Source organism: Hippopotamus amphibius, chromosome 1 (genome assembly GCF_030028045.1).
Source record: "Hippopotamus amphibius kiboko isolate mHipAmp2 chromosome 1, mHipAmp2.hap2, whole genome shotgun sequence".
NCBI lineage: Eukaryota > Metazoa > Chordata > Mammalia > Artiodactyla > Hippopotamidae > Hippopotamus > Hippopotamus amphibius.
In genome coordinates, this window is record NC_080186.1 from 220,120,868 (window position 1) to 220,141,371 (window position 20,504).

At 39.3% G+C, this 20,504-nt stretch overlaps 1 protein-coding gene across 5 annotated transcripts in view; it reads left to right on the forward strand.

Annotated features, from left to right (window-relative positions):
• MRPS27 (mitochondrial ribosomal protein S27) overlaps positions 1–20,504 on the forward strand; it is a 102,929-nt gene that overhangs the window by 17,683 nt on the left and 64,742 nt on the right. For all 5 annotated transcript variants that reach the window (XM_057741374.1, XM_057741383.1, XM_057741405.1 and 2 more), the window contains 2 exons: positions 8,063–8,133; positions 10,191–10,249. In XM_057741374.1, the coding sequence (XP_057597357.1) occupies positions 8,063–8,133; positions 10,191–10,249 (130 nt within the window). The remainder of the gene's footprint in view (positions 1–8,062; positions 8,134–10,190; positions 10,250–20,504) is intronic.

A 20,504-nucleotide genomic window follows, 5' to 3' on the forward strand; every position in this document is an offset into this window, starting at 1 on the left:
CGTGCCTCCTTTGTCAAAGATAAGGTGCCCATATGTGTTTGGGCTTACTTCTGAGTTCTCTATTCTGTTCCATTGATCTTCCTTTCTGTTTTTGTGCCAGTACCATACTGTCTTGATCACTATGGCCTTGTAGTATAGTTTGAAGTCAGGAAGCCTGATTCCACCAACTCCATTTTTCCTTCTCAAGATTGCTTTGGCTATTCGGGGTCTTTTGCGTTTCCATACAAATCGTAAGATTTCTTGCTCTAGTTCTGTGAAAAATGCCATTGGTAATCTGATCGGGATTGCATTAAATCTGTAAATTGCTTTGGGTAGTACAGTCATTTTCATGATGTTGATTCTTCCAATCCAGGAACATGGTATATCCCTCCATCTGTTTATGTCATCTTTGATTTCTTTCATCAATGTCTTAAAGTTTTCTGCATACAGATCTTTTGCCTCCTTAGGCAGGTTTATTCCTAGGTATTTTATTCTTTTGGTTGCAATGGTGAATGGGAGAGTTTCCTTAATTTCTCTTTCTGCTCTTCCGTTGTTAGTGTATAGGAATGCAAGAGATTTCTGTGCATTAATTTTGTATCCTGCTACTTTACTAAACTCATCCATGAGTGCTAGCAGTTTTCTGGTAGAGTCTTTAGGGTTTTCTATATATAGTATCATGTCATCTGCAAAGAGTGATAATTTTACTTCTTCTTTTCCAATTTGGATTCCTTTAATTTCTTTTTCTTCTCTGATTGCTGTGGCTAACACTTCCAAAACTATGTTGAATAACAGTGGTGAGAGTGGACACCCTTGTCTTGTTCCTGTTCTTAGAGGGAATTCTTCCAGTTTTTCTCCATTGAGAACAATGTTGGCTTTTGGTTTGTCATATATGGCTTTTATGATGTTGAGGTAATTTCCTTCTATGCCCATTTTCTGGAGAGCTTTTATCATAAATGGATGTTGAACTTTGTCAAAAGCTTTTTCTGCATCTATTGAAATGATCATATGGTTTTTATCCTTCAATTTGTTGATATGATGTATCACGTTGATTGATTTGCGTATATTGAAGAATCCTTGCATCCCAGGGATAAACCCCACTTGATCGTGGTGTATGATTTTTTTAATGTGCTGTTGCAGTCTGTTAGCTAGTATTTTGTTGAGGATTTTTGCATCTATATTCATCAGTGATATTGGTCTGTAGTTTTCTTTTTTTGTGACATCTTTGCCTGGTTTAGGTATCAGGGTGATTGTGGCCTCATAGAATGAGTTTGGGAGTGCTCCGCCTTCTGCAATATTTTGGAAGAGTTTGAGAAGGATAGGTGTTAACTCTTCTCGAAATGTTTGATAGAATTCGCCTGTGAATCCATCTGGTCCTGGGCTTTTGTGTGTTGGGAGATTTTTAATCACTGCCTCAATTTCTGTACCTGTGATTGGTCTGTTCATGGTTTCTATTTCTTCCTGGTTCAGTCTTGGAAGATTGTATTTTTCTAAGAATGTATCCATTTCTTCCAGGTTATCCAATTGATTGGCATATAGTTGCTTGTAGTAGTCTCTCATGATGTTTTGTATTTCTGAGGTGTCCGTTGTGACTTCTCCTTTTTCATTTCTAATTCTGTTGATTTGCATCTTCTCCCTTTTTTTCTTGATGAGTCTGGCTAATGGTTTATCAATTTTGTTAATCTTCTCAAAGAACCAGCTTTTAGTTTTATTTATTTTTCTTATGGTTTCTTTCCTTTCTTTTTCATTTATTTCTGCTCTGATCTTTACGATTTCTTTCCTTCTGCTCACTTTGGGGTTTCTTTGTTCTTCTTTCTCTAGTTGTTTGAGGTGTAAGGTTAGGTTGTTTATTCGATCATTTTCTTGTTTCTTAAGGTAGGACTGTATTGCTATAAACTTCCCTCTTAGAACTGCTTTTGCTGCGTCCCATAGGTTTTGGGTTGTTGTGTTTTCGTTGTCATTTGTTTCTAGATACTTTTTGATTTCCTCTTTGATTTCTGTAGTGATTCCTTGGTTGTTTAATAGTGAATTGTTTAGCCTCCATGTGTTTGTATTTTTTGCAGTTTTTTTCCTGTAATTGATATCTAGTCTCATGGCGTTGTGGTCTGAGAAGATGCTTGATATGATTTCAATTTTCTTGAATTTGCTGAGGTTTGATTTGTGACCCAAGATGTGATCTATCCTGGAAAATGTTCCGTGTGCACTTGAGAAGAAAGCGTAGTCTGTCGTTTTTGGATGGAATGTCCTATAAATATCAATGAAGTCGAGATGGTCTAATGTGTCATTTAAAGCTTGTGTGTCTTTATTTATTTTCTGTTTGGATGATCTGTCCATTGATGTAAGTGGGGTGTTCAAGTCTCCCACTATAATTGTGTTCCTGTCGATGTCCCCTTTTATAGCTGTTAGCATTTGCCTTATGTATTGAGGTGCTCCTATATTGGGGGCATAGATATTTACCATTGTGATATGTTCTTCTTGGATGGATCCCTTGATCATTATGTAGTGCCCTTCCTTGTCTCTTTTAATAGTCTTTACTTTCAAGTCTAATTTGTCTGATATGAGTATTGCTACTCCAGCTTTCTTTTGACTTCCATTTGCATGGAATATCTTTTTCCATCCCTTCACTTTCAGTCTATATGTATCCCTTGGTCTGAAGTGGGTTTCTTGTAGGCAGCATATAGAAGGGTCTTGTTTTTGTATCCATTCAGCCAGTCTGTGTCTTTTGGTTGGAGCATTTAATCCATTGACATTTAAAGTGATTATTGACATGTGTGTTCCAATTACCATTTTCTTAATTGTTTTGGGTTTGTATTTGTAGGTGTTTTCCTCTTCTTGTGTTTCCTACTTAGAGAAGTTCCTTTAGCACTTGTTGTAAGGCTGGTTTGGTGGTGCTGAATTCTCTTAACTTTTGCTTGTCTGGAAAGCTTTTGATTTCTCCCTCAAATCTGAATGAGATTCTTGCTGGGTAAAGTATTCTTGGCTGTAGGTTTCTCTCTTTCAGGACTTTCAGTATATCCTGCCATTCCCTTCTGGCCTGCAGAGTTTCTGTAGAAAGGTCAGCTGTTATCCTGATGGGTTTTCCCTTATATGTTGTTTGTTGCTTTTCTCTTGCTGCTTTTAATATTTTTTCTTTGTGTTGAATTGTCGTTAGTTTGATTAATATGTGTCTTGGTGTATTTCTCCTTGGGTTTATTCTGTATGGGACTCTCTGTGCTTCTTGGACTTGGTGAATTATTTCCTTTCCCATGTTGGGGAAGTTTTCCACTAGAACCTCTTCAAATATTTTCACAGACCCTTTCTTGTTTTCTTCTTCTTCTGGGATGCCTATAATTCGAATGTTGGTACGTTTAAGGTTATCACTGAGGTCTCTGAGGCTGTCTTCTAGTCTTTTTATTTTTTTATCTTTTTCCTGCTCTGTGGCGTTTATTTCTTCCATTCTATCTTCCAACTCACTTATTCGTTCTTCTGCCTCAGTCATTCTGCTGGTTAGAGCATCTAGAGTATTTTTAATTTCAGTTATTTTGTTATCCATTGCTGTTTGTTTTTCTGAGTTCTTATGAACTGTTTCTTGTACTTTCTCTAATTTGTTATCGAGATTTTGTATCATTTTTACTATCATTACTCTAAATTCTTTTTCAGGCATTTTTCCTATTTCCTCCTCATTTATTTGGTCTTGTGGGTTTTTTTCCTGCTCCTTTGCCTGCATGGTGTTTCTTTGTTTCCTCATGGTTGTCCAAGCTTTTGGGGTTGCTTGTCCTGGTGATAGAGGTGTTTATAGAAGACTGTCCAAGCCTCAGACTAATGTCCAAGTATTGGATTAGACGAATATTCAGTCTAGGAAACACATACATGTATAAGACACACAATTATTGAATCCGTTAGGACATAAGGCTCTAGAAAGACCTGACAGAACCCCAGTGTGCTATCAGATATTCAGAGAGAAACCCAGCAGAAATTGACAACTGAAACAGAACAAATCAGAGACAAAAGCAAAAGCAAACAAACAACAGATAACACCCTACACATACAAACATCAATCCAGGGAGATTTTGTAAGCTAGGATCAAATATAGAAATGAGCTGGAGTACCACCAGAGAGAATGGAGATTCTCAGAATGTAATTAGACAACTGTACTAAGAACTAAGATAAAGACAAAAGCCTAATATTAATACCAAGGCAGTGCATCATCTGGAGAATAGAGCAAGGAGTCTGAGCAGACCGATCGTGTTGCTTATAAGTATGTTAAGATAAAATACACTTAAAATGGCTGGAAGAAAGGGGAACAGAAGAGCATAATGTGGTTGGAAATATGCAAAGAAAAAGAAAGGAATAGAAGTGTATAAAAGAAAGGGATGAAAGGAAAGTATGAAAGATATTTTGTCCGTACTACCAAAAACTTAGCTAGATATAGAAGTATTTTAAAAGGCAAAAAAAAAAAAAAAAAAAGAGTAAAAAATATCCTTATAAAATTATGTTGTAAAACTTGTAGATCCCTTAGGGCTAAGATCGTATTTAATAAATCAAAAAAAAAAAAAAAAAAAATCCAGAACTGATCCCCGAATGGACCAGTTCAATAGGTATTGATACTACTATTTCTGTTTCCTTAGCGTCTCAGCTGTAAGTGTCCTTTTCCTTGCCTTGGGTTTTTTTTTTTTGCGTTATTCTGTGACCAGCAGAGGTTCCTTTATTGTTCGTCTGTAAGCCTCGGTGTGTGGGGAGGGAGAGGGTGCAATAGTGGCTCCTTCTCCTGGGAGGGAGTGAGCAGTGGCGCCCTGTTGCTTCAGTCAGGCTTGGAGGTGCCTGTTGCAGAGGGCGCTGGTGGCTCAGGCGTACACAGAAAGTCTTAGAGTTGGGCCTCTCTCGGGGTTTTTTCTTTTTGATGCTGGTTTTTTTTTTTTTTTTTTTCTCTCGGCAGCCTCCCTGCTGCTGGCGTTGCAAGGAGTTTTAATCTAGCCCCGCCCGAGCGCCTGAGGGTGCTTGTTATCCCTGAGCGCCTTATGTGGCCCCGCAGGGCGTCTCTCCACTGCCTGTTGCAGAGGCGCAGAAAGAGAGAGAGGCTATGCGCGCGGCTCCTCCCCCCCCCCCCGCCCGGGAGCCTGCAGCCTCCAGCCGCCATCATGGCCGGGCAGCTCTCAGGGATCGGCACTCCTCTCCGCGGACCTCCTCCCTCCTGTCCTCTCGGTCCGTCACCCTACCGGCAGCAATGTTTCTCCCCCTGAACCAGCTCTCCGGTTCCCATGCTCCCGCTCCTGGACCCTCCGTTCAGCCGCGGATCGATGTCTCGGTCCGGGAACGCTGAGCTGCGCTGCGGACCCTCCGTATGTTTCTCACTCCCTCCCGTCTGCCACAGCTCCGCCGCTTCACCCTCTTTGAGCCCTCGTAGATGCCTCCCTACCGGCTATGTCAGGTTCTCCGCAGCCCTTTCCGGTGTCCGAGGCCGTCTGCTGGTGTTCAGCTGGTTCTCTGTGGGAATGACTGTGTCCTTCCGTGCATTCCCAATGCATCTGTGGAGAGGGATGCACTCCACGTCTCTCTACTTCGCCGCCATCTTTTTCTCTCCAATCATCTGTTTTTATACACGTATCCCCGTATTCCCTCCCTTCCTTGACTCCTCCCCCCTCGAGTCCCCCCCCACCCTCCCCGCCCCAGTCCTCTAAGGCATCTTCCATCCTCGAGTTGGACTCCCTTTGTTATACAACAACTTCCCACTGACTATTTTACAGTTGGTAGTATATATATGTCTGTGCTACTCTCTCGCTTTGTCTCAATTTCCCCTTCACCCCCCGCCCCCTCCCATACCTCGAGTTCTCCAGTCCATTCTCTGTATCTGCATCCTTATTCTTGTCACTGAGTTCATCAGTACCAGACAGAAAAAACAAAAAAGTCAAATACAGACCAGTGTATGTAGGCATTTGTAGATCATAGAAAATGTTTTGGATCTTATTCCAAGTGTGATAGGTAGCTGTTGGCTGGTTCAGAAAAGAAAATGACAGAATCTGATTTATCTTTTAAAAGGCTCAGTCAGACTGCTGTGTGGAGATTAGATTATAGGGGTGGGGACAATAGTTAAGGTGACTAGTTGACTAGTCAGGAGGTGAGAGGTTAGCAATGGTAGTGATGAGATGTATTTATATTTTGGATCTAGAGCTTATGTGATTTGCTGACATATGGTTACAGAGAGTGAAAAAGAATAGGATCAGGGATGATGCCTTAGTTTTTGGCCTGAGTAAGCCATTTAACGTAGTGGCCATATACTGAGATGGAAAGGCTTGGAGAAAAGCACATTTGGAGTAGAAGGTTGGAGAATTAAGAGGACATGTAATGTTGAGAGGTCTATTAGACACCCACATAGAGATGTCACCCATGTAGTTGGAAATGCAAGTTTGGAATTACAGGCAGAAGTCAGGGTAGGCATATATGTGTGGAGTCAGTAGTCTGTAGGTGATGATTAAAGCTATGGGATGGGGAGAAGGAGATAGCCAGGGACTAAGCAGATGGTGAAGAGTCTGCTCCTCAGACTTAAAGCACGTCAACATCAAGAAGTCAAGAAGAGGGGATTTTGCAAAGGAAGCCAAGAAAGAAAGAAAGCATTTCATGAAGAATAGAATGGTCAACTATGTTAATTATTAGTGAGAGGTCAGGTAAGATGAGGATGAAGAAGTAACCACTGGATTTAACAAAGTGGAGGTGGTCTTTGGTGTCAGTAGAGTGATGAAAACCAAAATCTGATTTGAGTGAGTTCAAGAGAGAATGGAACGAAGAAAGTGGTGACAGTTGTATTGGGGGTGACTATTTTGTGGAGTCTTGCTGCTGATGGGAGCAGAGCAGAAGCAAAGGAGAAGTAGCTGAAGGGAGATAGGTCAAAGGAAATTTTTATCATTCTTGGTTTTTGTTTAATGAAGTTCATCCTTCGTTTAAAAAAAAATAGGAGGTAGGAAATATGGACACAGATGCTGGTAGCTTGGTAGACCTCATGGTAGGTGGGTAAAGTTCCCATGATTGTTTCTATCTTATACTTAGGGAAATAAGACACAAAATCATGAACTGAGAGTGAGCAGAGAAGGGGAAAGAGCACACATATTGTAAGTTCTAGAAGCAATGAGAAGGTATTGAAATAATTATTTTGGAATGTATATTGCCTGTTATTATGGATCTTTTCAGACTCTGAGATAACAGTATAATCTCAGGAATACCAAGTATGTATGAATGTTCTGGTAAAAGGAATCAGAATAGGAGTTGTTCAGGCTGAAAATCATTAATTATAACTAGGATGCCTTGCCCCTCTGATTTGTTCAGAGAATGTATGAAAGTCATTTAATAAGTTCCAACTTAAAACATTTTTGAACAGCAAATATGTTTACCTGGTTCAACATTCAAAAGAAATAAATGTGTAAGCAATGAAGAGTCTCCTCTTTTTTTGTCCCCCTACCATCTTGGCCCTCCTTTCCCTGGAGTCTGTCAATAATAACACTTTCTTGTGTCTCCTTCCGGAGATATTTTATTGATCTATTTTTTTAAAAGCTAAATCTATGCTAGGACTTTTTTTTTTTAAACGCTTTATTGGAGTGTAATTGCTTTACACTATTGTGCCAGTTTCTGCTGTAAACAAAGTGAATCAGCTGTATTTATACCCATATCCCCTCCCTCCTGCGACTCCTTCCCACACTCCCTATCTCACCCCTCTAAGTCATCACCCATCATCGAGTTGATCTCCTTGTGTTATGCAGCGGTTTCCCACTAGCTATTTATTTTATATTTGGTGGTGTATATATGTCAATACTACTCTCTCACTTCGTCCCAGCTTCCCCTTCGCCCCTCCACTCTGTGTCTTCAAGTCCGTTCTCTGCTTTATGCTAGGACTTTTAAAATAATCCTTTCTGCAATCAAGTAAATACTTTTTAAAAGTCATACTAATATTTCTCTATCCCCTTTTATAAAAAATTTCAAAAAAGAGCAAGAAAGAGCATCTGTTTTAATATTGACTTCATAATGTTGACAGCCATCTGGCAGGAGTTGTATCTGTTAGATTTTTCTTAAGAAATATGTATATTTTACAAGGTTCTTTTTTTCTTCTTTGTCTCCACAGCTGATCTGGCATCTTTAATGGATAAAACATATGAGAGAAAGCTGCCCGTTAGTTCTTTAACAATATCACGGGTAAGAAAACTTAAATATATATATTTTCAAAGAAAGATGAAGAAGGCAAGAAAGGTACTTTATATATATATGAGGCTCTGCAAATAAAGACTGTCTTTCATAGGAAATATTTTTCCAGACTATGGTATGTTTTTGTAGTTACTAATAGATATTTTATGATGAAGTAGCAAATTTCTTTGACTGAAATAAAAGGTAATAAATTTACCAGACTCCAATGTCAGTGATCACTGTTGTGTGTCTGATTTATTTTAATTTTTCCAGGATATGATATGATACCATGATTTTTTTTTTTTTAAGTTGATGTACCCTTCAAAGTGATAGTACTCACTTGTTAATATTGGAAGTAATTCTGATAGTTGAGAAAGTCTATGAAAGAATGAATATTAATGTTAATGTTAAACTTCTGCAGAGCAATGGATGGGAGAATGATATTAGGCTAGGAGTTAGGAATAGGACTTGATAGTAACCATTACTGATAACTTCTGTGCCAGCTATTGTACTGGTTTCTTAACAAACATTATCTTGCTGTTTTCATAGTGGCCATGTGAGGTAAAGCATTGTTATCTCCGTTTTGCATGTAAGACTCAGAACGGTTGATGATTTTCCCAAGTTCACACAGTTCATAGGTGGAAAAATTGGTCTTCAAACCCGGATCTCTGACATTGAAGTTCTTTTCTGTCGCCTCTCTCAAATAGATCTTATCTTGTCGTAATGAATTTGCTTTATGACATTGGGCAATTGGGCCCCTCTCTATTTCCTCATATTTAGTATGAGGACGATAGTATTTTCCTCAGAGGGCTGACGTGATGCTAAATTGAGATCTTAGTTGTGAAAGCTCTTTGTAGAAATTAATGGCACCATAAAATTCAAGAGACTTAAATCTAGGAGAAGAAAAATAGAGAAACCATCATCCTTTTTAGTCTGAGTCCTTTCTTTCTACTCCTTGATGTTTTCCTTTTGGTAGGGGAACCGTTTAGCTAGGTCGTAACCTAAATTTTATAAACTTATATTTTCATATTAGAGGGGAACTGAAAGACCACCAGTTCATCCCTTACATGATGGATAAAATCTCTTTACGCCATGATGCCTGGTGTTTGTTTAGGCGGCACTATAGTTTAAAGAGCTTTCATATACACTTTCTCATTGGCGCCTCATACTCTTCAGCGCAGGTGCCTTCATTCTGTTTATGCGGATGGAGCAGCCAGGTTCCAGAGGGGCTGTGCCATCTGTTTATGCCCCACAGCATACAGGCAGGACAGCTAGTGCTCAACTTCAGTTCCTGTGTGTGAATCATGTTTTATCTGCCCTTTAATGAGGTTTCTAAATTAAATCCATAAGTCCTAGAAAAGGGGGAGAGCTGTAAGTCTCCCCCTCTTTACTTTTCTCTCCCTCTTCCTGAGGTTTTAATTATATTCACTACATCCATTTATCTCCTACTTCATCCTTTTTACCTCTGAGTTTTTAGAGTAGAATTCATCCTTAGAAAAGTCTTTTCTGTTTGTTTCTCTGGTTAAGGAGTACACTGAGGGATTCTGTGGTTCAAGGGGAGACTCTTTTGGTAGAAGAATCTCAGGTTGACTGGTCGGTAGCAGAGCCAATCAGATAGAAAAAATGGTTATATAAGACTGAGTTCTCTAAATTTAGATTTTTCCTTTCTTGGGCCGTGTTTTTTCAGCCATTGGAGCCTTCATCTTTTCAACTATGTGTTCCATGTATTTGGAGTTTAGAACATAGAGAAGATATCAGAGTTTAAAGATAAAGGGAAATATCGGTGACTAATTATAAATACAGTAAGAGGAATTCTCTCTTGTTCTGAGCAAGACTCATGTTTAGTTTTTAAACAGTTTTTCTAACCAGGGTTGTTCTACATATAGAAAAAGAGAGGCCTTGTGGATTCTTTGTTGGCATCAGCATAAAGTGGTTTCAGGGATGGAGCCACACTACATGAACACTGTTCTAATAAAATGGGTGTTTGACTTTTAAGGTCAGCGTGTGACTTAGGCTCACTATATGGCATAATTTGTATTCAGCCAATGGTTTCTTTTTCTGTGTTTTAGTTTGTAGACAACATTTCATCTCGAGAAGAGATAGACCATGCAGAGTATTACCTGTACAAGTAAGTTTTCCATTTCATTTGACTATATATTCTCATTTCACATCCCTTTTTAACACAAAAGGTGGTAAGTACTTTATATAATGTTCAGCTCCTTGCTTTTTCAGTTACGCTTTGCAGATCTTTCCATATCACTGTGTAGAGAACTTAGTCGTTTTTTATAACTGCATCATATTCTGTACTGTGAATATATTATTTAAACCAGTTCCCTATTATAGGGCCATTAGATGGTTTGTGTTCTCTTTTTGTATGATGCACAATGCAATAATTAGTAACCTTTTACATAGGTAATTTTGCACATAGTTCTCATAAGTATGTATATTTAATACATATATAATACATATGTAAATATAATAATACACATATACATATATACGTATTTAATTTCAATAGCTATTGCCTAATTGCTTTCCATTGGGGTCTTATGTCTATTTATCTCTTCCCTGTCTTTTTTATTTAGGTGGGAACACACTCTTTAAGCACTATTCAGTGCCTATTTTCAATTAACACTATATTTTGAAACTTTTTCTGCATTACCACATTTATTTCATTCTTTCTCACAACTGGGAACAACCCCACTGAACTACAGACACTCACCCCTGTGTAAAAAGATGGTTCAGTACAGTGCCATCTGTGGCAGTAAAAACTGGAATAACCTAAAGCTCATTAAATAAAGGATTGATCAAAGAAATTGTGATTTATTCTGATAGTTGAGTTTTCATATATCAAGTGCCTGTCAAAATGATACCTTATAACTTACTTTTTATTGTGATTCCTTATTGTGATTTTAAAAACCGGATTTATGATTTGTTCCAATTCCTAGGCAAAAGACTCATTGAAATTTAAAAGGTTTCCAGTGAGCATTGCATTAGAATTTTCCATTTGATCTTTGTTTTGATCAAGAGAGTTTTCAGTTATTTCCATCTGGGTATTTTTTTTTTTTTTTTTGGGTATATTTTTTAAAGCTTTCTTTATATTAGTGAAAACGTATCCAATTTTCTTACATGTGGTATTGCTAACTAGTAATAAGGCTTCTTTTTTCTCTTTCTGAATTGGGTAATCCTACCATCATTTTGGTATTTTCTGTTTAAATATAAATCTCAAGTAGGTTAGATTCCAAACCCTAAAAAAAAAAAAAAAAAATTTTAAATCTAAGATTGCCTTTAACAGTGTCCTAAGTTTAAGTTCCAGGTCCTGAAATCATAATTGCAAGTGCCTGTCTCCTCTTCATTTAGATAAACATAAATGCATTCCTTGAGGAGAGCAAGCCCTGCCTTCCTTTAGTGGTTCTTTGACACTGTAAGGCTGCTTTGGTAGTTATTTTTGCCTGTGATGAAAGGTGTATTTGGGCTGGCACCGTTGTTTGCTTTGTTCATGGGAAAATGCAGAAAATACTTCCAATTTGTAAATAGGAACTATTTTTTAGAATGCCATCCTGCAGGACACAGTCTCAGAAGAAATATGCCCCAAATTTACCTGTACCTCTGCAGCATATAATTGATTTCAACAACTCAGTATTCAGCATCTATTTACTGAGCACCCATTGTGTGCCCAGAATATTTCCAAGGTGCTGAGCATATAGTGATGAATAAGTTAGACACTGTCCCTGTCTTCATACATTAAAATTTAACTGAGAAATTTAAGTCCTACCGAATGACATCCCGTGATTAATTCTTCATATCATGTCCAGTTTTGTGAGGTCTGGAGTCTTATTGAAAATTTCATAAGATCTCTAGTTCCTGTTTTCATATAGGTCATAGAGAAGACTCTTGTCCATCTTAAATCTGAGCCTTTGTTTAATTTGAATTCCTCATCCTTTGCTTAATCAAAACTAATGTTCTTAGCCATGACTTATCACTTTTATTTCTGTTCTTCTCCCTTCCATTGCCAAGAAAATTAGCTCTCTTTTTCTGAGCTTTTTATTTTCTTTTTTTAAGAAAGAAACATTTTTATGACTTCATGAAATTACTGTTGTGTGTGTGTGAGACCAGGTAGAATGCCACAAAGCTGCGTCAGGTGTAGATGATGGAGGCCGGCCCGTGTTCATTCATCAGCTAAGCATCAAGTGCTGCCTTCCAGCCTTAGAGGATATGTAAAACATAGTAATGCCTCAGCAAAATTGCACGTTAAGTTATGAACTCTTGGGGTTTCTCTCCTTTAATTGAAATCAAGAATGTTAATCCTGAGGACACCAGGGGCCTGTGAGATTTCCACCAGTTGGTCTTCATGCATGGTTGCAATGCCTAACATTTCCACATGGGATGACTTCAGATATCTCAGAGTAAACTTACAATCACAGGTGGAGGATACAGAAATATAGGAGCAATTTATTAATCCTGCAGGTAATAGCTTCTTGCTGGCCTGTATAGAAAATTTCTCTTTCCCCAGCCAGTACTGTCTTTGAGGGGAAGGCCCACAACAGGACTTTAGGCTGCCACCTCTGTCTATAGGGACCAGGCTCTGCAAGCAGAATGTAACTGCCGCATCCTCTCATCTTCTAGTGATCAGATCTCCCCATTGATTACGTAAAGGCTATTAGAGCCGAAGAAGTTTGGGAACCTGGCGTGATCAGTGGAGAGCTGGTTGAGCATCTGCTGTTGAGACAGGTGCACAAGTAAGCAGTTCCAAGTCCCAGAAGTTCAGGGTGCTTCTGGCACATGCCAGCTTGTCATCATCCTCTCATCCTAGGAGAGGCTTTCAGCCTTTGAATCTCCTGAAGTACACAGGTTTAAAAGTTTGGGGGCATCAACATTAAAGAGTCCCAGGGATCTTTTAAGGAGAGTTAGAGAGGCTGCTATTTAGATAGGGGAGGGAGAACAAATATTCAGCCACCCCTATTTGGCCTCTGGGTTCAGGGGCCCACAACCTTTTGATTAGCTTCTGCCCTGCCACTTACAAGTAATAAGTGAAAACACCAGGGAAAGGGAAATGATGCTTTAAACAAAAGAATAATATGAACTAAAGATGATTAAGTCAGTTAATACCAGGAACTATAGAGGTTGACAGTAAAAAAAAATTTTTTTAATCTGATAATGCTCAATAACAAACCAAGAATAAAAATGATTAAAACAGTAAAAAGGCTAATTTGAAGTAAAATAAACAAAATGTGAAAGGTAAGAAACAAGAAAACAAAGCCCTGCTAAGAAGTGTTGGGCTGTAACAAAATAAAACATGATTAAAATAAGAGAATAAAAAAGTAAAAAACAGAATAAATAAAAAATCAATAAAACAAGATAAGAAGGACTTGAACCAGGGACTTCATAAACTATGCATAGATATGGCTGGGAGGTTAGGAGAGTAGGCACAGGCATGCTGTTGCAGGGTTACTCTCAGCAGGCTGAATAATAAATCCCTTTATGAGTGGTTTGCAAACTGTCTTCCAAGAAGCCCCCTAGCTGGTTGCTCACAGGGGCTTGGGGAGGAATAGGCTGTGAGGGAGAGGCCAGGCAGTCCTACCACCAGCCCTCTGCTTCTGCTTCAGCCGGAAAAGCTGTGCCTCCAGCTGCTTTATGTATCAGGTCTGTGGAGAGAATCCAGGAGGATCTGTGAACTTAGATGAGAATAAAATTACACTTTTATTTTCACTCACCTCTCAATAATATTTAGCATTTGCTTCAATTGTGAATATAGGCAACAGATCACAGTAGTTAACAGCATCTGTGTCTTTCTTACCAATAAAAATCATTGTTTTTTTTAATATCTCATTACTTTTGTTGCAGTTAGCGTGACACATGCTCATCACTGTTGAGAAACTGCATTTATAATTAAACTGCCTCTGGCTAGTGTTATTTCCTACATTAATAGAGAAGCATGTGTGACCATATCTCAAGGATTTTTTAATGTTTTGATAATTCTATTTCACTATAATTGGTTTCCTTTGTAATCCTGTGCATTTAAAACATTGTTAGAGAAGGCATCATCAGACTGCCAGAGAGTTCATGCCGCAAAAAAAGTGTTATAAACCTCACCGTGAAGGCCTTTTGCTTAGACTTATTCCTGCTTCTTCCCCCAGGCCTTTTGAAGTTTTCTAGCTCTTTGTTTTTCTTCTTACAAAGAAGTCTTTCTTATTTTAGGTTAGACCTTATAGAGTAAGACAGGCATATGCTTGGTATGTGTTCTGTTATCCAAGTGAAAACTTAGATACAGCCAGTCTCTTGTCTCCCCGCTGGAACAGGAAGAGGTTTGGTGAAAAGTGAGATCTGGACAGGCCCTGAGATGCCTGTCTGTCAAGACACTAGTGCTGGGATGGGGTTGGGTAGGAACACCTCTGCTGGGTTTTGGTATCATTACCCCGCTCCCCACTCAAGCGCCCAGGTTGGCGAGGGGAGAAGCCACGGTGTTCCCCCTGCAGTACCAGCAGAGGTTTGGTGGCATAGAAGAGAAAGGTAAGAGCACAGCACAGCTAACAGCAGCTGAGAGGAAGAGGCTGCTCAGTGACTGGTGAGCCTGAGAAGTTAACTGCTGATTCATGCTTTACATTTGTTAAAAAGAGTTTTATATTTCCCATGTTAGTTTTGTTTTTTTTAATTTTTTTCCAAATTTTTTACAACAAACATATTTTTATTTTTTTATTTTTTTAATAAATTGATTTGGGCCTTTGTTGCTGCACATGGGCTTTCTTTAGTTGTGGCGAGTGGGGGCTACTATTCATTGTGGTGTGCAGGCTCCTCATTGCAGTGGCTCCACTTGTTGAGGAGCACGGGCTCTAGGCGCGTGGGCTTCAGTAGTTGCAGCACATGGGCTCAATAGTTGTGGTTCACGGGCTATAGAGCACAGGCCCAATAATTGTGGTGCACGGGCTTAGTTGCTCCGTGGCATGTGGACTCTTCCTGGGGCAGGGATCAAACCTGTGTCCCCTGCATTGACAGGTGGATTCTTAACCACTGTGCCACCTAGGAAGTCCTGTCCCATGTTAGTTTTAAAAGAAATTGAGCAACCAGTTTTTTTCCTTGGGCAAAGGATTGATTTCTGCTTCTTACCCACATGCCCTTCGTTGGCTTTGGTGGGGGGGTGGGGTGCTGCTTTGGGTCTTTGTTGCTGCACGCAGGCTTTCTCTAGTTGTGGCGAGTGGGACTACTCTTTGTTGCCATGCGTGCGCTTCTCATTGGTGGGGGGCTTCTCTTGTTGCAGAGCACTGGCTTGAGATGTGCAGGTTTCAGCAGTTGCGGCACGCAGGCCCTAGAGCTTACGGGCTCAGTAGCTGTGGCACGGGCTTAGTTGCTCCACAGCGTGTGGGATCTTCCCAGACCAGCGATCAAACCCATGACCCCTGCATTGGCAGGAGGATTCTTAACCACTGCACCACCAGGAAAGCCCCTCTCTCATTGGCTTTTGAAGAAAAAAGGGCTTCCTACCTTTGCCTTACTGTAAATTTGTAGTGTTGCTAAGAATCTGGTTTGCATCTTGATTGTGCTGACACGGAGACTAAGGCATGGAGATTCGCTGAGCACACCCAACATAGAGGGTGTGTGTATAAGCCACTGCCTGTCCTGCGCTCAGAAGGGACACCATGAGGATGAATGTGAACAGTGGGACAGTGCTGGAAAAACCAAGGCAGTGCTTTCCCAGAGTAAGATAATATCGATATGGATTTAAGATGGGGCTACAATTTATTTTTAAGAAAATTGAGGCAGAAGGAATTCCCTGCTACCCAGAGTCTAGAGCATGGTAAAGCAGGAGAAAATTAAAATTAAGGGATAAGAAGAAATCCCTTGTATTTCTTATAGTCTGTGGGTTGTTGTTTGTTTCCTGAGGACCATGATCTTAGCTTTTTCTCCACAAGAGATCTCCCTTTGGGATCTGTCTGCTTCAGGTCAGGTCAGTGTTACTTGATAGTGAGTTTATCTAGAATTTTCCTTTATTATTTTGTGGAGAGCGTGTCTTTCCTGGACCACCCAGTCAGTAGTTCTGAGCTCAGGACTCTCCAGGTTGGTGTGTGCTGCCCACATGCAGACAAGTGAGCCCTGAGGCAGGCTCTGTGTCTCCTCTTCAGGAGAGAAAACTGCATGACATCAGTGAAATTGTGGCATCAGTACAAGCTGTTATTTTCATGGTTTATAACCATCTTTAACAGTGGCTATGTTAGTATTTGATTACTGAATTAATAGAATGCAAACCCAAGCCATAAAAATTCCTTCTTTCTGCGAGACATCCTCCTCTTCACTGAGGATGTTTGCAAGTTGCATTTTTAAAGGCTTATTTAGACTTTTAAATCATTTTGGGACCGTGGCAGTTTAGAGATGCATGAAATTAAACTTACTCCTTTTACTATTAGAGCATCAATAATCTGAACTGGTAATTTAATCTGCAACATAAATGGTCATTCCTGAAGGATAGTGATAGAAATTTCTAACATCTGTATAACATATTCTCTCTATTTTAAGAATATACATTTTTTTAAAGATAGCCTTTTGGTTTTTAGCAAAAATGAGGGGAAATGCTGAATTAATTGTTGTACAATAAGAAAAGATTGTTGCAGAGCTCCATGAGAAGGTCTGTTTTTCTCAGAATACAGCTCTCTGTGTTGTCATGGAGAGTGGTGTGCCACCCATTAGTGAGAGGAAGTCAAGGTTGTGTGGCAGGCTGTGTGCTGCAAGCAGATTCATCCACGCTGTACCTTGGCCTCGGGCATCTTTCATCCGTGGCTTAACTGACCTGGCAGATACCAGGCGTCCCTGGTTGGAGACGGATGGCGGGTCAGGAACAGCTGGGGCAAGGCAGATGGCAGCCTGCACGTCTCCAGGTCCTGGGTTGGCAGCCAGCCTTAAAAAGGAAGGACCAAAATAGCTTCATTTTTCAATAAGCAAAAATATCCACGTGGTTCCTTAGAAGGTGAGTGCACTACCCCAGGTCTATGTTGTAAGAATCCATTTCTTCCTGTAGGAAGAGGGGAAGATGGGAGTTTATTAGGAGGGAACACTGTTCATGAGTTTAAGCATTAGTCATTTTACTTTGGGGACTAGAGACTGTGTTTTACAGCACTGAAAGGAAATTTAAAATTTTTCTGTTAGCATACTGCCAGGTCTCATTATGTTTAAACATTATTAAGGAAAAAGCAAAGAGCCCAAAGGGCAGTAAATGAGTCTTAGAGCATTTTTTAGAAACACTTTCATACTTTCATATTGCGAAGTGCTGTATTTAGTTCTCATTTCCTAATCCTTACCACAGGCCTGGGAGAGAGTTACTGTTATTGGCTCTGCATCAGAGGATAGCAGATTGTCATGAATATTGTCCACGCCTTACCAAAGACCCGTGGAGCCTCCACTTCTAACTTTGCACTTCTCACTCCCATTGGTCTTGTTATTTCAGCCTGCAGCCTGGTCATAGGAGGAGTGTAGGGGTAACCTTCAAGGGTGTTTTCTTGGCTTTGGTTCTGACATTCCACCCAGTGTGCCCAGAATGATCTCACACCTTAGACATTTACTCTCGTATTCCTCTGGTATAACAACTGGGTCCCTGAGGGCCCTATCCTTGGAGGCCAGAGCAGTGCATGGTGCTACAGACATCTATGTATAAGCCTTTGTAGAGATATATGGTTTCATTTCTTCGGGGTAGATGTCTAGGAGTGGAATGGCTGGAGCATATGGTAGGTATACATTCCAGAGTGGTTATACCCATTGTACAATCCCAATAGCAGTTCCAGTGCCTCCACATTTTTGCCGACAGAGTTGGCCATGCTAACGTGTTTCATGGTATCTCACTCTCACTGTGGTTTTATTTACTGTGGTTTTATTTATATTTGCCTGATAATTAATGATGTTGAGCATCTTTTCGTGTACTCACCTTCCATCCATATAACCCCTTGGTGAAGTATCTATTTAAATCTTTTGCCCTTTTTTCTCTTATTAAATTGCTTGTTCTTATTATTGAGTTTTGAAAACTTTTTCTTTTATAATTTTTTTTGTCTTTTTATTCACTTAACAGTGATTTTCAAAGAGCAGTTTTTATTTTTGATGGGAGTCCCTTTTGTTAATTTTTTCTTTTATGAATTGTGCCTTTGGTGTCAACTGAGAAATCTTTGCTTAACCCAACACCACAAAGATTTTTCTCCTATGTTTTGTTTTAGAAGTTTTATAGTTTTAGGTTTCACAGTTAGGTCTATGATCCATTTTATTTTTTTTATATGGTATGAGGTAAGGTTCCAAGTTAAATTTTTGGCATTAAGAATACCTAGTCGAGTCAGCACCATTTGTTGAAAAGACTATTCTTTCTGCACTGAATTACCTTTGAATCTTTGTCAAAAATCAGTTGTTTATAGATAAATGGGTCTCTTTCTGAACTGTTTTGTTCCATTGGTCTCTGTTCCATTTCCTCTCTTGATGCTAGTACTATACTATCTTTATAGCTGTAGTTTTATAATAAATCTTAAAATTAGTAGTGTAAGTCTTCTAACTTTGTTCTTTTTCAAAGTCGTTTTACCTAATCTAGGTCCTTTGCATTCTGTATCAATTTTAGAATCACTGTGTGTGTCTATGTGTGTATGTACACACATACATGCATATATATATTATTAATAATAGAGAAATTAGGATCAATTCCAGGAATATGTATTGAATGCCTAGTATATATTTAGAAATAAGATGATAAGAAGGATCTTACAGGATATGAAGGGAGAGTGATTATGTGAATGTCAGTAATCGTTCCTTTTCCATTGAAGACAAATTTAAACTGTCCTGACAGATTTCGTATTTCAAGTCTATAAGACAAATGATTCTTAGCTCTGTTTATAAAGGAATTTCTGAAGCCAATAGAAGGTTTAAGAGAAGTACTTTTTAACTTGCCAGAACTGTGGTGTATTCAAAGGAAGGCTATGAATCACTACAATCAAAAAGATTATAAATTGGCTGGGGATGACTGCGTATACAGAACAGTTCAACATCAGCAGAAATCTTGGGTATAATAAATAGGTAAATTGATGACACGTAACAAAATGTGTGTTTCTGAGGAAACATGCTTTGGGCAGGCAGGAAGAAGGGTTGATGTCATTATCAGCAAACACTCATAATAGAGGCAGAACTTGAGACAGCCTTGAAGATTGGATGAATAAAAGAAATACGAGTGAGTGTTCAAAATGCAGCAAGCAGTAGAGGTGGGTTAATAGAGCAGGGTGAGAACTGACCTTACGGGGATTGAGAAGGGCCTGCCAGGGAGCTGTGAGAAATAAGGTGGGCAGATTATAGAGGGAGTAGAATGCTGGCAGCATCATACATTGCTAGTAGTTATATATACTGCTACGACTTCTGTAGAAAGAACTTTGGCAACATCTATCAAAATTGTGAACACACATACCCTTTGACCCAATAACTTCACCTCTAGGAACTCCTGACACACTGCATACATGTGAAATAATATCCATTATCAAAAGATTATGTCCATCAAGGCCTACATATATTAGTTATTAAAAAAAATTTTTTAAAGACCCTTAAGATTGTTAGTCATCAGTAGATTCTTGAGAAGCGCGTATCATAAAACTGTTTCAGGAAGATTAATGAGAGTAAATTTTGGATTGAAAGAGGTAAGTGTGGGAGGGAAATTTATTGTCTATACTAAGGTGATAAAAGGCCTGTCCTGTGGTAGTTGATAGTGGAAATGAAGAGGGAAATATTTTGCACATAGGTAGGAGAAATCAACAGGATTAGTGACAGGTTGAATATAAAGCTAGAAAAGAAGGAAGGTCAAAAATGAACTGAAAATTGAACCTCAGTTAATGAGGAAATGGCTGGTCTACTTTAATAGAAGTATTGAATTGGAAGCAGATTTAGAAGACAGCAGGGGGATGTGTTTTCTTTCGCCTTTTCATTGTACATATACATACTTCTAAGTTTGCTGCATCACATCTTATGCCTATTGACCACATTTGGACTGTTTGAGAGGAACTGGCCACAGACCTTTGGAGAAAGAGCAACTGCCAAAACATACCTGCATTAGAGTCTACCTGGTATCCTGGCACCAGTTGGGAACTTTTAGACTAGGTGATCACTGAAGTCCTGCTAACCTTCAGAATCTGTGAGACTAAGACCTAGAAAAACTAAGCAGTTTCCATATGACAAGTCCAAGCTCTAGCTGTGGATGAAGGCCTGACTTCAGGTTCAGAGGGTCATCAGCTAAATCAGTGCGTCTCTTCGTGCCAGTTCTTTCTCCTGAGGCAGTCTAGGTAATAAACCAGAATACTCAGTGAATACTTAAATACCTCATAACAAAGTGGCATTAAATTACTTAAACCTAGAAAAACCTAGCATTTACAGAGATTCACCCGTTA